Source organism: Diceros bicornis, chromosome 32 (genome assembly GCF_020826845.1).
Source record: "Diceros bicornis minor isolate mBicDic1 chromosome 32, mDicBic1.mat.cur, whole genome shotgun sequence".
Classification (NCBI taxonomy): Eukaryota; Metazoa; Chordata; class Mammalia; order Perissodactyla; family Rhinocerotidae; genus Diceros; species Diceros bicornis.
In genome coordinates, this window is record NC_080771.1 from 25,250,246 (window position 1) to 25,271,523 (window position 21,278).

A 21,278-nucleotide genomic window follows, 5' to 3' on the forward strand; every position below is an offset into this window, starting at 1 on the left:
GAACATAATGAAGAGAAAAATGGAATTATATATATACATATATATGCATACATATATACACACATATATACGCATACATATATACACACACATATATACATACATATATATATACACATACATATATAGAAGACCCAAGTCAAACTTCTACAGATGAAAAATAGAATATCCAAAATAAAAAATATACTGGATGGGGGCTGGCCTGGTGGCACAGTGGTTATGTTCGTGCATTCCACTATAGCGGCCTGGGGTTCATAGGTTCAGATCTCGGTCGCAGACCTACACACCACTTAGCAAGTCATGCTGTGGCAGACGTCCCACATATAAAGTAGAGGAAGATGGGCACGGATGTTAGCCCAGGGCCAATCTTCCTCAGCAAAAAGGAGGAAGACTGGCAACAGACATTAGCTCAGGGCTAATCTTCCTTGCAAAAAAAAAAAAAAAAATACACTGGATGGCATTAACAGCAGACTGAAAACTACAGAAGACAAGATCAGTGAACCTAAAGATACAGCAATAGTAATTATGAAAAATGAAAAAGAAGAAAAAATAATTCTTTTGTGGGGGAGGGGAAGGTGAAGAAACAGAGCCTCATGACTTGTGAATCAATATCAAGCAATTTAACTTATGTAAGATTAGAGCCCAGGAGAGGAGGGGAGGCAGAAAAACTATTTGAAGAAATAATAGGTATACAGTATATGTTCAAGTATTTGTTGATAGATATAAATAAAAACAGGAAAGGGCTATAAAAACATATAAAACAATAATATGAAAATATATTATCTATGTAAATGTGCAAGTTATTAGAAAAGCAATGTGGTAAGATGGAAAGACTGAAGCTTTGAATTTAAAAAGACTTGGGTTGGAGTCTAAGCTCTGTTTCTTAATACTTATGTGACTCAGGCAAACACAATCCACCTGATTCATTTTTTTTAATCTGTAAAATAAGGCTGATATGTGTCCTATCTACTGCACACCATTATCAAGAGCTGTAAATGAGATAAAAAGGGTTCCATGAACTAAATGTTGGACAGTGACTTGACTCAGAATAATTAAACATTTAGGGAGAAGGTTGTTAGGACAATAATCAGTTTTTGGTTGGGTTTTTTTTAATGTATTTTTTTTTGCTGAGGAAGATTCACCCTGAGCTAACATCTATTGCCAATCTTTCTCCTTTTTTTTTTTTGCTGAGGAAGATTTGCTCTGAGCTAACATCTGCTGCCAATCTTCCTCTATTCTGTATGTGGGCCGCTGCCACAGCATGGCCACTGATAGACAAGTGGGGTAGGTCTGTGCCCAGGAACCGAACCCAGGCCGCGTAAGTGGAGCAGGCCGAACGTAACCACTAGGCCACCAGGGCTGGCTCCAATCATCAGTTTTTAAAAAGCAAGAATATATGGTGAGTTCCTCTCTGACATTTATACGTGGTTCCACATTTCCCCTATTGTAAGAAAGCTAAGAAAAGTTTTTCAGAACACATTTTATATGAAACAAAACTCTCAAGTCATCTTTTTCATGCCAAATAATAATCCTGCTTATTAATTAACCCATACAGTAAATGCTCAGTAAATATTTTACAAATGAATGAGTAAAAAGCTTAAGACAAAAGTATAAGATAAAATAATTGGTTCTCTTCTTTTGGTCCTGGGGACAGATAAGCCAAATGAGAAGCCGGAGAAAAAAAATTTCAGGAAGGCTCCCCAAGGTGAGAATCCTAAACTAAAATGACTAATTCCTCCTATCTCTTTGCTCTTAACTGTACACTTCAAGATGAAACAAGGAGGGCCGGCTCAGCGGTGCACTGGTTAAGTGCACGCGCTCCGCTGTGGTGGCCCGGGGTTCACAGGTTCGGATCCCGGGCGCGCAGTGACGCACCGCTTGTCAAGCCATGCTGTGGTGGTGTCTCATATAAAGTGGAGGAAGATGGGCACAGATGTTAGCCCAGGGCCAGTCCTCCTCAGCAAAAACAGGAGGATTGGTGACAGATGTTAGCTCCAGGCTAATCTTCCTCACAAAAAAAAAAAGATGAAACCAAAGGAAACAATGAAACTGCTGGAAAAGAAATACTATTTACTCAAAATCTGAACAAGAAGAACAATTAGGTTGAACCATATGAAACTGCTGCTTTTACAGTTATGCGGGATACATTCTGAGAAATGCAACATTAGACGATTTCATCATTGTATGAACATCATGGAGTGTACTTAAACAAACCTAGATGGTAAAGCCTACTACACACCTAGGCTAGATGGGACCACCATCATCTACGCAGTCTGTCACTGACCGAACATCATTATGTGGTACATGGATGCATAAGTCAAATATGATCAAATATTGGTAATTTCTTATGGTTCAATCTAATAAAAACAATGAGGCCAGAAAACAATGCTTAAAGGAGAGCTGGGAGAGGGGAAAGGGGCAGTGGGCTGTGCAAAAGGAAAGATATTGAGCAATATTTTGGTGCAGAAAATTCCCCAATCACTGAATATAAAATCTTTACCAACAACTAAGATTTATATATAAACCTTATGAACTCAAAAACTGTAACTTGGTACTCTCTGGAAGCCCACACCACTATGTGGATGTGGGACAGCAGGATGTTGTGTAGGGAGCTAGTGAGAAGTAGAGCTGGAGAAGTAGGCTGAGATCATCCAGCTAAAGAATATGAATTTGTTTCCATAAGAGGAAAGGAACCAAACCAACCTCTTCTGACTTCTGCTTTCACTGCCCTAATTTCTCCTACTTCAGACTTGATTTTCAAGTTGAAAATCAATATACAATAGTATAAATCCTTGAAATTTTTTATAATAATAAAAAACAACCACCACCAGACACACAAAAGCTTTTTCATCTATGCACATAACAAACAGCCAGGTCCTAATAAATCTACCAAATCAGAGTTTTAATATGAGATTGTGGAATTCTAACTGTTTCAAAACTAACTCTGCTACCTAATTAACCTCAGAAAGAAGAATTACCTACTAAAAATATTTTTGCACTGTCCTCAATATATGATTAATTTATATATTTATACTTTAATATAGACGGTTTCATAGGCCAGAGAATGTTCCAATCGTAGCAATATAAAAACCATTACAGGGGCCGGCCCCATGGCTTAGCGGTTAAGGGCGCTCGCTCCGTGCGCGCGCTCCGCTACTGGTGGCCTGGGTTCGGATCCTGGGCGCGCACTGAGGCACCGCTTGTCCGGCCACGCTGAGGCGGCGTCCCACATACAGCAACTAGCAGGATGTGTAACTACGACATACAACTATCTACCGGGGCTTTGGGGAGAAAAAAAGGAAAAAAAGGAGGAGGATTGGCAATAGATGTTAGGTCAGGGCTGGTCTCCCTCAGCAAAAAGAGGAGGATTGGCATGGATGTTAGCTCAGGGCTGGTCTTCCTCATGAAAAAAAAAAATCGTTACATATTACTTTCCCTCTTAAAAGTTGTCACCTTTGAGAAAATATCAGTGATTTTTATATTTATCTGGTCTTACAAAGGGCAAAAGATAAAATCAATGCCTGTTTCTCAGCTGATACAATAGCTATGTTCTTAGTTATTCCATTCGACAGAGGGAGTAATCCAGTCTCCAGAATATAATAACTAATTTTGGGGCCAGCCCCACGGCTTAGCAGTTAAGTGTGTGTGCTCTGCTACTGGCGGCCCAGGTTCGGACCCAGGCACGCACCGACGCACTGCTTGTCCGGCCATGCTGAGGCAGCGTCCCACATACAGCAACTAGAAGGATGTGCAACTATGACATACAACTATCTACTGGGGCTTTGGGGAGAAAAAGGGAAAAAAAGGACGAGGATTGGCAATAGATGTTAGCTCAGGGTTGGTCTTCCTCAGCAAAAAGAGGAGGATTGGCATGGATGTTAGCTCAGGGCTGATCTTCCTCAAAAAAAAAGAACTAATTTTTTTCCTCTTATCTGAGAGAATGAAGTTTTCCTTTGTTTGACAGGCAGCATATTTCAAATTTAGGCATCATTTAGGCAGAGAACTAAAGAACATCTGGTAGAACTGAATTCCTTTACCAAGAGAATTCATCCCTTTGCACTCCATAATCTCAATGTGTACACATTTTAAATACCCAGAAAAGACTCTATAAATGTCCTTGACCTAACTCTTCAAGTTCAATCTACGTTTTCTTGAAGGAGCCTCGGAAGGATTATATAAAAGGTGTGGCGCATTACAGTTCACTTCACATTTCTCTTAAGACAGTGAACAGAAAGCCTTATCTTGAGTGATTTCACCCGCAACAACCAAGAGAAAGGGAAGGGAAAGATCATTTATGGGCGAATGTAATTTGATGCATGGTCTACATATTTAAAATATCTTCATCCTCACCATAACCCTGTGGGAGTACATTTCATTACCTCAGTTTTATAGATAAGAAAACTGAAAGTTGAAGAGATTAATTCGTCCAAGGTCCCAGTAAGTAGTAAGTGAGCTGGGATTTGAATCCAGGACTCTAGTTCCAAAGCCCATTCTGTTTCGCCATTCACCACATTGCTTCTCCTTTCACTAGCTCCACATGACTATAGGACCTTATCTCTTTCGATTTTTATTTCAGATGTAATAGGCGTGTAATAGGCACTAATTAACAGATGGCAGATTTTGTTCATGAATAAAACTCTCCATTACATCCCCTTCTCCCTCCTTGAAGTTTCTGTCCACTTCATGTTGTTGATCACATTACACAGCTGATTTGGGCAATGTAGGAACTTTGGGAATTCTGTTAAGTGACTTGCAGGCTGTCCTTCTAGTTTAAACTTAAACTACAAATGAAACCTTGCTAGATACCAGAGTACTTTCTTTAAACATGATTTCGTTTTCTTTCATTCTTTTTTTTTTTGTAACTTTGCATTTGAATTTACAATTTATATGCACATTCTCCTGGTTAATTTTTCTTGCATATCATTTCACTTAACTGTTTATCTTATTTATGATTTTAAATATACATCACATCTGTTACTTTTTAAAGGAACACAAAAACGTTTAAGAGTATGTTCTATTTTACAAGTGTACAGATCCAGGAATTCAAGTCGGCACCCATTTTCACTATGACTCCTCCTACAAAGAGTTATACATGTTATTTAAGCCTTCAACAGGAGAATTTATAGATACTGAAAATACCATGCATTCAATCTAACATAATTTTCTAATTTCAGTAAAATTATTAAAGCTGAATGAAAACAGAAGCCTGATTCTCTTAACGCATTGTTTTTAGATTCCAGTCCACGCTTCTTGTTCCTCCACACTCTATTTTAATGCAGATACAAGGGTTAGTACTGGCACAGCTCTGAGGGCCATCACTTGAGATTCTTAAGTTTCAAACTGATCTAACTCAACCAAATAAAGATGAGTCACTTACTGATTTCCAGTTTTATAAATATTGTTCCTTTCAAGTTGAAGGAGCTACAGCAGCCCTTACAACTCATAAATCAGGCAAGGGGAAGATGAGATCCCATCTATTAACCAGATCACGAGGCATTTTAAGGTAGCTAAATTAAGAATTTCAAGATATGAACAATCAACTTAAGAAGAATGAAAAGTACTGAAGAGCTTTTTCCTGATCTTCCCAACTATTTCCTCTACCGTATGCCGATAGCATTTAATTTATCCTTCTCTTATGGTATTTACTACTTTATAACTTGTATTATGGTTTTAGTGAAGACATCTTTTTCTTCTCCTAGATCAGTGCTGTCCAACAGAAATAGAATATGAGCCATACACATTATTTTATGTTTTCTACTTTATGTTTTCTATTTCATTAAAAAATAAAAAGTAACGTTGACTTTAATAATGTATTTAACCCCAAATATCCAAAACATTGTCATTTAAACATGTAATCAATAAGAAAATTAATGAGATATTTTACTTTTTTTGCACTAAGTCTTCAAAATCAAGTGTGTATTTTACACTTACATCACATCTCAATTCAGACTACTCAGGTTTCAACTGCTCAATAGCTACATATAGCTGGGGACTACCACACTGAACTACCACAGGGATGGGGCAGAGGGAATGAGCTATTTTACAGTTGGACAGACTTGCTTTCAAATCTTAATTCCACTACTTGCTGGCCCTGAGGCAGTTTCCTCATTAAAAAAATAATTTAAAAAAAATAAGAATAATACATCTCTCATAGGATTAAATGAGATATAATGCCTAGAAAACACCTGGTCTCTTAGGACAGGGCACACAGAAGCCCTCAATAAATGCTATTAACATATATTTGTATCCTATAACAGTAAGCACAGTGTCTTGCACATAGTAGGTATTCAATAAATGCTTGCTGAAGGAAGAAAAATTAATTTGCATGACATCCTATAAGCCATTTTAACTGCTTCTTTTCAAAATATATAAATATCTCATATAAACAGGAAACGATTTTTTTGGATTGTTGCTGACTAAATTTGTTTTGAACACAAATTAGGAGAAATGCACACAAAAGAAAAGCACCATTTCATCTTTTGGACTGTTCAAACATTTTATTTTCTTCCAAAGAACAATGAATTATTAAGCAACTATATACTGTAAAGCACTCTGATTAAGAGATTTCTTAAAAAGTGTTTGCCATAAATGACAGTGCTAATTTACAGTTAACTCTCACTTATCTCCAGGAATATTTTTATCTCAGGTTGGGATAAAACACATCCCATTTCTGGGCTTTACTTGAAGAATGAGCCAGTGGTACATGGACGATCCTTTATAATCTAGACTGAAAAAATTCTCAAACCCTCTACTTCAGTCAGTACAGCCTCCTTAATTTCTCAAAGCATCTCCCTTTTCACCTGTGCTTATGACTCCCTTGCACGTTTTATATTCCAACAGAGCACAGAATCACAAAGTACCAGAGGGGCTGGCCCGGTGGCGCAAGTGGTTAAGGGCGCACGCTCCACTGCCTCGGCCCAGGGTTCGCCAGTTCGGATCCCGGGCACGCCCCGACACACCGCTTGGCAAGCCATGCTGTGGCAGCATCCCATATAAAGTGGAGGAAGATGGGCATGGACGTTAGCCCAGGGCCACTCTTCCTCAGCAAAAAAAGAGAGGAGGATTGGCAGATGTTAGCTCTGGGCGGATCTTCCTCAAAAACAAACAAACAAACAAAGTACCAGAGCTGGAAGGATCTTAAGAGATAATCCAGTCTTTGTATTTTCCAAAACATGTACTATAGGTGATAAGCAAGATGATTTCAGGTGGTATGTGTTAGTATAATACACTTTAATGACCATATATTTCATTTAATATATATTAAAAAAATATAATTAGCACATCCAAGTCAAGAATTCACGTGTATCTTCATTTACGACAGGGCTAAAGTAGACAGGCCCTACTTAAGGAGAAAAAAAACGTGGTAAGATTTTTAGGCTAAGAGTAGCAGAGCTGGGTTCCACCTAAGTCTAAATCCTAATTTTGTGCTCTTTTCATTGCCCTAAAGAATTTACTGTCTATATGACACCAAGTGATTAACATTCTCTTATATAATTGTTTTTGCTCATGATCTAATTTATCAAACCAACTGTAAACAATGGTAGTGTCTTAAAGTATCCGTGTTCTTCCATAATGATAGGCACATAACAGGAGATCAATAATGCCTTGATTACGTGGTTAGATTGCTTCCAACCACTGAGAGTTAGCATAGGCAGAAGTTCCACAGTGGCTCAAAGAAAACAATTATAATATATCCTAATGGCAAACAATGTTTGGACTAATTGCTCTTTGCTTTATTCATATCACTATTTTCCCCCCATGAACAAATAAGGAATCAGGAGATAGTACACATATAAATCCTAGTAACTATATAAGATATACATATAGAGAATATATGTTTACAGGAAACAACTCATCTAGGTTAAATGACAGGGATCTTAGAAATTGTACTATCACTCAAACCTCTCATTTAACACATGAGGAAACTGAGACTCAGAGAGGTAAAATGACTTGCCCACAGTCATACAATTAGTTACAGGCAGTGCCAGCTCTAGTCCTAGGCAGTGCCAGCTCTAGTCCTAGTTCACTCTGTGCTGTTCCATGGGTTCAATACAAATAGTCGGGGCCAGCCCCCTGGCTTAGCGGTTAAGTGCTCGTGCTCCACTACTGGCGGCCCGGTTCGGATCCCTGGCACGCGCACCGACGCACCGCTTCGGTGCTGAGGCCACATCCCACATACAGCAACTAGAAAGATGCGCAACTATGACGTATAACTATCTACTGGGGCTTTGGGGCGGGGGGGAAGGTGGAGGATTGGCAATAGATGTTAGCTCAGAGCCAGTCTTCCTCAGCAAAAAGAGGAGGATTAGCATGGATGTTAGCTCAGGGCTGATCTTCCTCACACACACAAAAATAAATAAATAAAATTTTAAAAAAATGTTAAAAAAAAATACAAATAGTCGGGAAATATATCTAAATTCTTCCATTACACTAGTACAAATCCCGCTTAAGGTGAGATGGGATTTGAAAATCTTTTCATTAAGTAGAAATTCTGCTCCTGATAGACTCAGACTAGTAACTAAATTAGCTTTGTCTAATAATGCTGGTTTGTCTGTCTGAAAAATCTACAATATTCCAATGTATAAGAGCTGTTGCTATCCAATTGTTCTCAGTAGTGAAGAAAAAGAGGATTCTAGTTCCAGGTGACCCCTCTCATTTTGCGTCCATTTATAAACCCCTAACATTCTCAACAGTCACGTACTACTTTTGCTAGCTGCAACTATCCAGGGTAGACTTGAAAGAGTAAGGTCTTTGAAATCAGAGAAAACTTGCTAGGGGCCAGCCCCGCGGCGCAGTGGTTAAGTTCTCGCTCTCTACTTCGGCAGCCCAGGGTTCGCAGGTTGGGATCCCAGGTGTGCACCAACGCACCGCTTGTCAAGCCATGCTGTGGCGGCATCCCATATGAAGTAGAGGAAGATGGGCACGGATGTTAGCTCAGGGCCAGTCTTCCTCAGCAAAAAAGAGGAGGATTGGGATCAGATGTTAGCTCAGGGCTGATCTTCCTCACAAAAAAACAGAAAGAAAGAAAGAAAACTTGCTAAATACCAGCTCTACTACTTAGCATGTAACACTGGACAAATTACTTCATCTCTATGAGCCTATTTCTCAACTCAGATAATAAGATAACACTACCTCACAGGACTATCAAGAATATTAAATAATATAGATAGGGTGGTACACTACCTTAGGATACAGTTAAGTGAAAGGTTAAGCATACAGTAAGGAAAACGTTCACTTTATGAGTTTGAAAGTGGGTTTACAGTGTGTAATGATGAAATGTTAATTCCTGTTCAAAACATAAAATAGTACACCTTAAGTAAATATTTACAAAGCATTCGCTATGTGCATAGCCTAGAGATAGTGGTCCACAAATTTATAATCTAAAACTGATATATCAAGAGAATCTAAACTGATATAACAAGAGAAGGTACCATGAAATTTAGAAGAAATATTTCATTATGTTTTTAAATACTAAAAAATTACACTTAGGTTCTAGTTTTATTTTTTTTAAGTCCTTATCAGAGACACATATTGAAGTATTTATAAGTGAAATGACATAGTGTCAGGGATTTGCTTTAAAATATGCCAGTCTCCCAACTCATGTGCCAAAAAAAAAAAAAAGTACAGATAGTTGAAGCTAGGTGATGCATACATGGAGAGTCATCATACTATTCTCTCAACTTCCGTGTATGTTTGAAATTTTCCATAGTAGAAGGTTTTTTGGTTTTTTTAAATCTAAGAAAAACTATGCACATCACTGCACATCACTAATAAACCTCTCCTAAGGAACCAATGTCTCCATCTGAAACTTATAAACACAAGATACAACTGATAATTTTAGCCAAAAATATATGAAGTATTTTAAAATCACTCTCAACATAAAGCATGTCTTATCTCTTTATCAAATACTAGCTAGAAGTGTAGTATCTTCTTTTTCTTTGGTATTGCTATTCCTCCACCTGTTAAAACCAGCCAGGGTGTATTTTTCCCCTTATACTTTCTAGTTATATTTTTTATAACTACAACTACTACTAGTTATATATACATATAACCAGGACTACTATCCCACCAATATTGTTATTACACCTACTATTTAACAGTGGGCCGACTGGGTACATTTGACCTTTTAAAAACCATGACTCATCTGAGAGTTAAAAAAAAAAAAAGAAGAGCACACACTTTCAAAATAACGGCCACAATGACTGAGGGAGGAAAAGGTGTGAACTAATCTATAGTCTATATGCAGTTTTACTATAATTTACACGTAGATTTTTAATTTGTTGGCATATGCTGCATTAAATAAAATGAAAGTATCAGTTGAAATTATTTAAAGGTAACCATAAATACCTTCAAATAAATTGTGTAAGTGAATTACTACATAACTTTGAACACTACATTGGAGAGAACCTTAAAATATTTGAACTTCAGACTTAACCTAACACTAAATATTCCCATGTTGTTTCAAAATAAAAATGTGGTTTACCATACTGCCATTTAAATACTTACACGCTTTGCCTTTTCATAATTCTAATAGCAACTACACAGAGAAAAATCTTCCCCAAATTTGTATCCAAAGGGATAAACAAGCACGTCTACTTCCCTATCAAACAGTTCTACTTACCAAAAAGGAAATACAAAACATATTCCACAATTTCACTTCAAATGTGCCTAGCTCTTTTACTTCTGTCATTAAGTTATGCTCTTTCAAATACATAAATCAGATTTAACTAATTCTCAAACTAAGTGGAATAAAATTTCCTTTTGCTATCTTTTTTTGTGTGTGTGTGAGGAAGATCAGCCCTGAGCTAACATCCATGCTAATCCTCCTCTTTTTGCTAAGGAAGACCCGCTCTGAGCTAACATCTATTGCCAATCCTCCTCCTTTTTCTTCCCCCAAAGGCCCAGTAGATAGTTGTATGTCATAGTTGCACATTCTTCTAGTTGCTGTATGTGGGACGCGGCCTCAGCATGGCCAGAGAAGCCGGGCGGCGGTGTGCACCTGGAATCCGAACCCTGCCGCCAGTAGCGGAGCGCGCGCGCTAAGCCACGGGGTGGGCCCTCCTTTTGCTATCTTTAAAGAAAAAAAAATGTAGTTTAAAAATAGCCCCACCTCCTGAAGAATATACACAGGTGTTCATGGTACTTTTCTTTCAATTTTTACGTATACAAAATTGGAGGAAAATTAATTAAATTGGAAATTTGGAAACCCCTGCCCCCCAAAACACCCCCACCTCCAATTTACATGACACCTTTTCTTCCTCTGGAGCATAAAACTGACTCCATTAGTTTAGTCATCCTCAATCATCTGACAACATTTACTGCATCTCAGCACTGAATCAGGTACTCTCGACAGCTACAAAGGAAATATAAGACCTAGTCAACTATTCTCAAAGAGTTTATATATCATCCCCATAAAGGAAGAAAATGTAGGGCCAGCCCCAGATGGCCTAGCGGTTAAAGTTCAGCACACTGCTTCAGGGGCCTGGTTCAGCTCTGGGCATGGAACCACACCATTTGTCTGTCAGTAGACACGCTGTGGAGGCGGCTCACATAAAAGAACTAGGAGGACCTATACCTGGAATATACAATTATGTACTGGGGTTTCGGGGAGGAGGGAAAAAAAGAGGAAGACTGGCAACAAAGGTTAGCTCAGGGCGAACCTTTCCCAGACAAAAAAAAAAAGGGAAGAAAATGTAGGTACTGAAACAATATCTTTCCTGAGAATCTTACAGTCAAAGATGGAGCAAGGACTACATTTTCAGGCCAGGTTCTTTGCACTAAGTAATCCAAGACAGACAGTACCTATTAAATTAAACAGACTCCAAAAGTGGTCAAATCTAAGCTATTTATGGATATATATGCTGCTACACACTTCTACATGTATGACAAAGAAAGACTGCTCCTGTAAGTGGAGGTTTCCAAACATCCCTAATGCACACAAAGAAACAGACATCTACTCCTTGAATGGGCCACTTTTTGCCACTTTCCCTAATAATGTCCTGTTTCTGCGACAAACCACTAACAAAGTGTTTGGTCACCAATATTAGGATTCTAGTTTGAGAGAACAACATCTACTATATATCCCCAAAGACCAACTAGAAAATTCCAAAAAGCTCTGTATAGAATATAGATATTGTTCTAGAGCAAATATCACAGTGTGATGAGGGTGGAAAACTGCTAAGACTAGCAATTTTCTATAAACCAGCGGTCTTCCCATGACCATGAACACCTTAGACAATTCTGATGACACAAATTCCCAAACAAAACTGTGTCAAGCAGCAGCTTCATTCTACTCATCAACCTTTGGGCCTAATTCTATGTATCTAAACATTAAATTAAAAAAAAGTATCGCTACCAGATTTGCTCCAAAACTTTGAAAATTGTCCAATACGCACTTATGTCTGCAGCATTAAATCTAGAGAAGAAATTTTCTATGTCACTTAACCGAATCACATCAAACATCAAATCTAGATCATTAAGAGGTACTGTTAAAATCATTCACACATCAGAAAAGCAAGACCTCACAACCCCAACACAAATGCTGTATATGTATTACAGCTTCAAATGCTGCCCCAACTTTTCAAGCTTTGGAACTCTAAATCACTTGGACTAATAGCTTAAACTTGAGATTCACTACAAATTGAACAAAAGAAGTGAAGGGGAAAAAAGGCACACGTTATTTTCAGCAGCCGGTAGATAACAGGAATTTGCGAGTTACAAAAGAATGCGGTCAAGACGGTAAATTGGGTTGCTGATTACAATACACATCAGAATAGCACCCGAGTTACCTAAACAAACATTACCTACTGCCAATAAAGAGCAGATCATTCTTTAACAGTTCAAGTACGCCAACATTTTGCATGTTTACAAAGGTTGCTACGAATTATCCAAGTCGAAACCGATGGCAAAATCCTGAGCAGGTCTTCGGCGAGGAGCCACTGTGCTTAGAACATCACACAAAAGACCCGAGCAAACATAAACACGCTGTGGGCCTTCGCCGATCGCGGCAGGAGTCGGGGTCTCCTTTCCAGACCCCCCCGCACCAGGGAGGGAACGAGGGGTGGGGGTGGGGTCCTCTTTTTGGAACGCGCCGGGAAGCGAGGGGCAGGGAGGGAGGGAGAGAGTGCAGCAGAGGAAGCAAGAGACACAGCAAACCAGCGTCAGCGGCTTCTAAGGCCGGCGACACCCTCGGGGCCGCACCAGGCCTGGCCCTCCCGGCCCCGTCCTGCCTCCTCACCTCCCTCACGTCCTGCAGGCACTCGAGCACCGCCAGGTTGTTGCTCCAGGTGTGCTTGGGACACACACGGGTCACGTCCTCCCTGCAGGACTCTTCCTCTGCCAGCTTCCAGCTGCCGCCTGCCCCGCCGGGCCCCGCTCCGCCCCGCCGGGCCGGAGGCCCACCCGCCGGGAAAAGCTGCTGCGGTGGCTGAGGCGGTTGCGGTTGCGGTTGCTGTTGCTGCTGCTGCTGCTGCTGCTGCTGTAGCTGAGATGCCTGAGGCGGCTGCTGACCCCCTGCCCCGCCGCCTCCAGGCTGCCCTACGAAGGAAATAACTTTGGCCCCCGGGCCCTGGCCCTGGCTGTGGCCGCCCTGGCTCAGGTATTTCTGGGCCCCGGCCGCGGCGAGCAGCAGCAGCTGCAGCGCCGCCGACAAGCGGAACATCCTCCGTACACGTCCACACGCCGCCATCTTGGGTCCGCGGCGAGCTCGACGCGCCCGCCGGCGACGCGTATTTAAGTGAGGGGGCGGGGCCGCGGGGCGGGGCCCGGCGGGCTCACCCGAGCCTCTCCCGGGCCGGCGCCGACCCGGGAGCTGGAAGCAGAGGCCGAGAGAAGGCCGCGCTGGGGACGGCCCACGCCCTGGGCCTCGGCGGGCGGGAGAGCGGCGCTCTTTGCCCGGGGAGACGCTGGTGCTCCTTAAAAAGCCTGAGTATGGGGGCTTTGCCTAATTCCCTTGGTTGTCGTCACAGAAAAATAAAAAGGAATTGGGATTGCCACAACTAAGATGGCCGGTAGAGTCTGTCGGCGGTTCAATGGCTTGAAAAAAAAAAACTTTATGTGTGTAGAGGTGAACTTTACACGGTCGGGTGTGTTCGGGAATCTAAGAGCCTCTTGTTGCTTCTCTCCCTGCTTCCTTCCACCTGCCTTAGAAGTCTTTCTTACCCAGAGAAGAAGGCGGCATTGAATCAGGTTTAGGAGCACGGTTCCTATCCACGGGATAAGAAAAGACCTGTTATAATCCTTGCTCTTGGGCAGATTAGGCAAGTCCTTTAACTTCTCGGAGCCTCATTCTCGTCTGAGATAGAAGAGGAGGAGCTCTAATGTAAAATATAATTGTGAAGATTGGAATCATAATAAGGAAAGTGCCTGGCCCACAATATAGAACTCAAAAAGTTATAGCCAATGTTATAAATAAACTGTGAAGCCCTTTGTGCGTGACTCTTGATTGTAAGCCAGAACTGAAATTCATGTTTAAAGGAGAAAAGAAAATAACAAAACACGTCTTTGAGGCCTCAGGTTAAGTCTGTGCCTGGATATCTGTTCTTGCTGACCTGCCTGCAGCATCTTCAGCAGCACTTCTGGCAGGGATTGGTTGTTTCACTTCACCCCAGTGTCCCTTCCCTCTCCTTAGGAGAGAAATCTTCCCAAGGTGTCTTCATATCCATTGTGTCATTTGAGCCATGCATCAGGCCTGGGTTCGGTTCTAATTCAACTGAGGAACATGCATCAGGCCTGGGTTGGGTTCTATCTCAACTGAGGAACGGCGTGGAGATGGTTAACAGTTCTGCACAGCAGGGTTAAGTGACCTGCCCAGGATGAACTCTGCTAGCCTGGGTACCGGAATCCCTTGGACTTCCCCACTGCCCTGGTGAACTTTTATCACACTCTGCCAATACAGCATGTTGGGGAAATGAGGGCAGGTAGGGAAATGTGATCCCAACTGGCTATCCATGTTCAAAAATGCAGCTTCTGCTGTCCTGACTCACAGATGGGCAGTGTAGACTAGATCGGACATAACTAGAACCTGAGAAGTTGAGTCGGGGCTCAGGAACCCCTGAGACAGAATATTCTGCCCATTGGGCAGATAGAGGCTGACCACAGGCCTCTATCTCTGGGAATGAGGGCATGTTGGCGCCTCCATCAACACTCATTCCTGCTACTGCCATAAGATGGTCCTGAAGCTGCTGCCAATCTTGAGCATAGGCTAAGGCAGCCCAGGGTAGACCAGATAAATGGTGCATTATGTTCGTTAACAGATATATGGCATAGGTAAGTTGCAGGCAGGCAGGGTGGAGACATCACCAGAAGTTCTTTCATTTTTTTTTTTTTTGAGGAAGAGTGGCCTTGCGCTAACATCTGTTGCCAATCTTCCTCTTCTTCTTTTTTCTCCCCAAAGCCCTAGTACATGGTTGTATATCATAATTGTAGAGTTGTAGTTCTTCTATGTGGGATGCCGCCTCAGCATGACTTGATGAGTGATGGGTAGGTCCGTGCCCAGAATCCGAACCAGCGAACCCTAGGCCGCCAAAGCAGAACACACGAACTTAACCACTATGCCACCGGACCAGCCCCCCCAGAAGTTCTTGAAAAGTCATAAGTGGCCATTAATTTTCAATGATGGATCTGCATGTGCTCAGACAACCAGTGGGAGATTATTTTAAGCCAGTTTAAGGCTAGAAATTGATAATCTGCTAAGAGAAGCCAGCAGTTGCCTATCTCTCAGCCTGCACTCAGGAAACTCTATACCCTGTTACAGATTGCCTCTGGAGATAGGGAGGAGTATATCCGCCTATCTTGAAATCACAGTGACCAAGAAGCGAGTAACCAAGAGAAATCTGGGAACCCAGCCAGCTCAGGCTGTGTCAGGCAAGTCTAGATTTTACAGAAAGCACAAACCCCCAAGCCAGTGGGAAGATAGTTGACCCAACCTGGGTCTCCTGGCCTCATTGACTTTTCAATATTAAATAGACTATGTCCATCACAAACACAAAAAGGGTAGGAATTCACTTTACTCTTTATTGTACCCTTTGTTTCTTGATCCTCACTTCCCTAATTTATTCAATAGATATCTGTTGAGCTTTTTTTTTAGAATTTACATGCCAGGCATTGCTCAAGAACTGGCTTAGATGAGGGATAAACAATAGAACAATAAACAAAGAGCAAGATAATTTCAGATAGTATAGGTGCAATGAAGAAAATAAAAGATGTATGGGGTGACTGGGCTTTCATATAAAGGCAGCTAAGGAAAGGCTCTCTGAGTGATAAATGAGCTAAGAGTCAATTGGCATAGAGATGACAACCATGTGAAAAACTGGATCTAAAGTTATCTTAGTCTGTTTGGGCTGCTATAACAAAATACCACAGACTAGGCTGCTTATAAACAACAGAAATTTATTTCTCACAGTTCTGGAGGCTGGAAGTCCGAGATCAGGGTGCTAACATGGTCAGGTTCTGGCGAAGGCCCTCTTCTGAATTGCACACTGCTGACTTCTCGCTGTGTCCTCACATGGTGGAAGGGGCTAGGGAGCTCTGTGGGGTCTCTTTTCTAAGAACATAATCCCATTCATGAGGGCAGCACTCTCATGACCTAAGCACCTCCAAAAGGCCCTGTCTCCTAATACCATCACGTTGGGCATTAGGATTTCAACATATGAATTTAGGGGGGAAACAAACATTTAGACCGTAGCAAAAGTGTTACAAAAGCAGAGGTTAACAACAAGTTCAAGACCCTAACATGGGACTAAGCCTTCAAAATGAAGGCCCAGGTGGCTAAACTGAAATGAGGAAAAAGAGGAACAGAAGAAGGAGTCAGAGAACTAGTTGAGGGTCAGATCATATAGGGGTCTATAGATCCTATATATACATGTAATTGGGGAGGATTCTGATTCCAACCATGACTAAGAGTTTGTATTTCTACTGAAATAAAACCATGAAAGCTAGATAAAGTATATAAAATATCTTTGGAGGGGATTAGAAAGTAGCCAATGAGTCAGGTGACAACAGATTTTCACATAGTGAGATATATAGGGTAACTTCTGGATCAAAACTAATTCAGCTTGAACTAAAGAAGCCTGACTTATGGCATATCATACATTGTACCTCTGCTTTAACCATTAAAGTATGCACTCTCTTTATAAAGATTTTATTTATTTATTTTTCCCCCCAAAGCCCCAGTAGATAGTTGTATGTCATAGCTGCACATCCTTCTAGTTGCTGTATGTGGGACGCAGCCTTAGCATGGTGGGAGAAGCAGTGGGCGCCCGGGATCCGAACCAGGGCCGCCAGCAGCGGAGTGCGCACACTTAACCACTAAGACACGGGGCCAGCCCCAAGAATGCACTCTCTTAAGATAAGAATGCATACTTCCCCTCCTATGTCCTATTGGCAATGCCCTTATTTGTCCCTTTTCTGACATCAGGGTCAGATTGACCTGCTAATTTGCAACTGAATACCTCTTTGAAACTTTGATGAATATGTATCCTGGGCATGTTTAATGTATGTTCTTTTTTCTATAAAGGTATAAGTTTGTACTGAAAACCAGGCTTCTCCAAAACGCTTTCTTCCTTTGTGGAAACTGCCTTCCTGGGTTATAATCCTCACCCTGGCTCAAGTAAAACTCACCTTATCTCTCATCTATAGAATGGTTATTGGATATTTTGCATTGACATAGGAAATACATGAAATGAGGGGCTATAATCTTTGAGAAAATGGAAGTACACAGGGAAGTATCCAGCCCAGATATATTTCTGAGCGTACTGTCCAAATTGTGGCTCAGAAGAATTGAGCCCATGCAGAAAGCAGCAATCTTATTGGGCTAAAAATACATAGGTAGGAATTCAGAGCCCCCTGGGGCCCGCCCAGCGGCTCAAGTGGTTAACTGCGAGAGCTCTGCTTCAGCAGCCCAGGGTTCGCAGGTTCAGATCCCAGGTGCGCACCAAGGCACTGCTCGTCAAGCCACGCTGTGATGGTGTCCCATATAAAGTAGAGGAAGATGGGCACAGATGTTAGCTCAGGGCTGATCTTCCTCAGCAAAAAGAGGAGGATGGGCAATGGATGTTAGCTCAGGGCTGATCTTTCTCACAAAAAAAAAAAAAGGAATTCAGAGCCCCCAAAGTGGCTGAGACTTATGGGTCAAAATACTGGAGAGAAGGAAACCATAGAGAAAGCGCCAAAAATCTGTGAACAAACTTCTCTCAAGTCACTGGATGACTCCTAAGCTGTGCATGCACAGGGTAAAACTCCAACAAATCCAGGAGAAAACAGTAGCTGAGAGGGCAATAAACTGAAAGAGATTTCAGCAGCCCCATAAGTCTGGAGATATAGGAGTTACAGTTTAAACCTTGCTGAGGTACAGAGGCCTTGGCAAACACACCAGGCTTTTAACTGAGGCCTCAGAAGGGTTACACCCTAGGAATAAAGGCCACACCCCAGGAGAAAGTACAGCACCCTAAGAGTAAGGACCTTGCCCGAGAGGGCAAAGGGCAAAACTATAGTAGGCTAACTCTATAAAGCTTAAAATATGCCTCAATGGGATCAAGGTGACTCACCAGTACTCTGTCTACAAGAAGAAAACTTAACGTTTTTAGAGAAAGATAACATATCCAGAGCCTCTACAACTTTTAATTTTCATGGTCCAGCTTTGAATCAAAAATTGAGGCATGCTAAAAACAAAACAAAACTGAACTAAATAACCAAAACACAAAAGAAAAAAATAAGTCAATAAAAAACAAACTCCATGATTGAGATATTGGACTTATCAGATGGGGACTTTAAAATAACTGTGACTAATATGTTATAGAAAATAAAAGATAGGGCCGGCCCTGTGGCTTAGCAGTTAAGTGCACGCACTCTGCTACTGGCAGCCTGGGTTCGGATTCCAGGCACGCACCGACGCACCGCTTCTCTGGCCATGCTGAGGCCGCGTCCCACATACAGCAACTAGAAGGATGTGCAACTATGACATACAACTATCTACTGGGGCTTTGGGGAGAAAAAGGGGAAAAAAGGAGGAGGATTAGCAATAGATGTTAGCTTAGGGCTGGTCTTCCTCACCACAAAAAAAAAAAATGAAGAGACAATGCTTTCTATTGCCCAAAACCAATGAAAGATATCAACCTATAGATTCAAGAAGCTCCATGAACCCCAAGCAAATAAATACAAAGAACACCACATCTTAGCACATCATCCTAAAACTGCTAAACATCAAAGAGAAAGAGAAAATCTTAAAAGCAAAGACATATTATCTCCAAAGGAGCAATAACACTAATATATGACTTCTCAGTAGAAACTATGGAAGCCAGAAAACAGTGGAATGACACAATTTAAATACTGAAAGAGAGGACTGGCCCCATGGCTTAGCAGTTAAGCACGTGTGCTCCGCTACTGGCGGCCCGGGTTCGGATCCCGGGCGCACACCGGCGCACTGCTTCTCTGGCCATGCTTAGGCCGTGTCCCACATACAGCAACTAGAAGGATGTGCAACTATGACATACAACTATCTACTGGGGCTTTGGGGAAAAAAAGGAGGAGGATTGGCAATAGATGTTAGCTCAGAGCTGGTCTTCCTCAGCAAAAAGAGGAGGATTAGCACGGATGTTAGCTCAGGGCTGATCTTCCTCACACACACACACAAAAAATACTGAAAGGAAAAAAAAAAACATTGCTAACCTAGAATTCTACACCCAGGGGGAATGTACTTCAAAAATGAAGGTAAATTAAATATGATACTGGGGCTGGCCCCATGGCGTACTGGTTAAAAGTTCAGCACGCTTCACTTCGGAGGCTTGGGATTGCAGGTTCAGATACTGGGCGTGGACCTACAGCACTTATCAGCCATGCTGTGGTGGCAACCCATATATAAAAAGTAGAGGAGGATTGGCACAGATGTTAACTCAGGGCTAATCTTCCTCAGAAAAAAAAAAATTAAATATGACACCAAACGCACAAGCAACAAAAGAAAACATAGATAAGTTGGATTTCATCAAAATGGAAACTTTTGTGCATCAAAAGTCACTGTCAAGAAAGTGAAAAGACAACCCACAGAATGGGAGGAAATATTTGCAAATCATATACCTGCTAAGAGTTTAGTATCCAGGGCCGGCCCCATGGCTTAGTGGTTAAGTGCTCGCGCTCCGCTGCTGGCGGCCCGGGTTTGGATCCCAGGCGTGCACCGATGCACTACTTCTCCGGCCATGCTGAGGCCGCATCCCACATACAGCACTAGAAGGATGTGCAGCTATGACATACAACTATCTACTGGGGCTTTGGGGGAAAAAAAATAAATAAAAATTATTAAAAAAAAAAAAGAGTTTAGTATCCAGAATGTGTATAGAACCTTTATAACTCAATAATAAAGAGACATGGGCTGGCCTGGTGGCGCAGCGGTTAAGTGCGTGTGCTCTGCTGCAGTGGCCTGAGGTTCGCAGGTTCGGATCCCAGGCACGCACCGACGCACTGCTTGTTAAGCCATGCTGTGGTGGTGTCCCATATAAAGTAGAGGAAGATGGGCATGGATGTTAGCCCAGGGCCAATATTCCTCAAGGAAAAAAAAAAGGACCGGACGATCGGCATCAGATGTTAGCTAAGGGCCAGTCCTCCTCCCCCAAAAAATATAAGAATAATAAAGAGACAAATAATCTAATTTTAAAATGGGCAAAAGATTTGAATAGCCATTTCTCCAAAGAAGATATACAAAGGGCAACAAACACATGAAAAGATGCTCAACATCATTAGTCATTAGAAAAATGTAAATCAAAACCAAAATGAGGGGACAGCGCCATGGTGTAGCGGTTAAGTGTGCACACTCTGCTGTTGGGTTCAGATCCCGGGCACACACCGATGCACGACTTGTCAGCCCATGCTGTGGCAGCGTCCCACATAAAGTGGAGGAAGATGAGCACAGATGTTAGCCCAGGGCCAGTCTTCCTCAGCAAAAAGAGGAGGATTGGCATGGATGTTAGCTCAGGGCTGATCTTCCTCACAAAAAAAAAACAAAAAACAGAAAACAAAATGAGATGCCATTTCATACATACTAGGATAGCTATAATAAAAGAAAAGGAAGAAAAACAGAGAATAACAAGTGTTGACAAGGATGTGGAGAAATTAGAATCCTCATATATTGATGGTGGGAAGGTACAAGACTACAGTCACTGTGGAAAATTGTTTGGCAATTCCTAAAAAATGAAACTTAAAGTTACCAAATGACCCAGCAATTCCATTCTTAGGTACACACCCAAGAGAACTGAAAACATATGTTCACACAAAAACTTGTACGTAAATGT

At 41.6% G+C, this 21,278-nt stretch overlaps 1 protein-coding gene across 2 annotated transcripts in view; it reads right to left on the reverse strand.

The window, feature by feature from the left end:
- GLG1 (golgi glycoprotein 1) overlaps positions 1-13,702 on the reverse strand; it is a 149,242-nt gene extending 135,540 nt beyond the window's left edge. For both annotated transcript variants that reach the window (XM_058528270.1, XM_058528269.1), the window contains exon 1: positions 13,238-13,702. In XM_058528270.1, the coding sequence (XP_058384253.1) occupies positions 13,238-13,687 (450 nt within the window). In that variant the 5' untranslated portion in view covers positions 13,688-13,702. The remainder of the gene's footprint in view (positions 1-13,237) is intronic.
- Between the last annotated feature and the right edge of the window lie 7,576 nt (positions 13,703-21,278).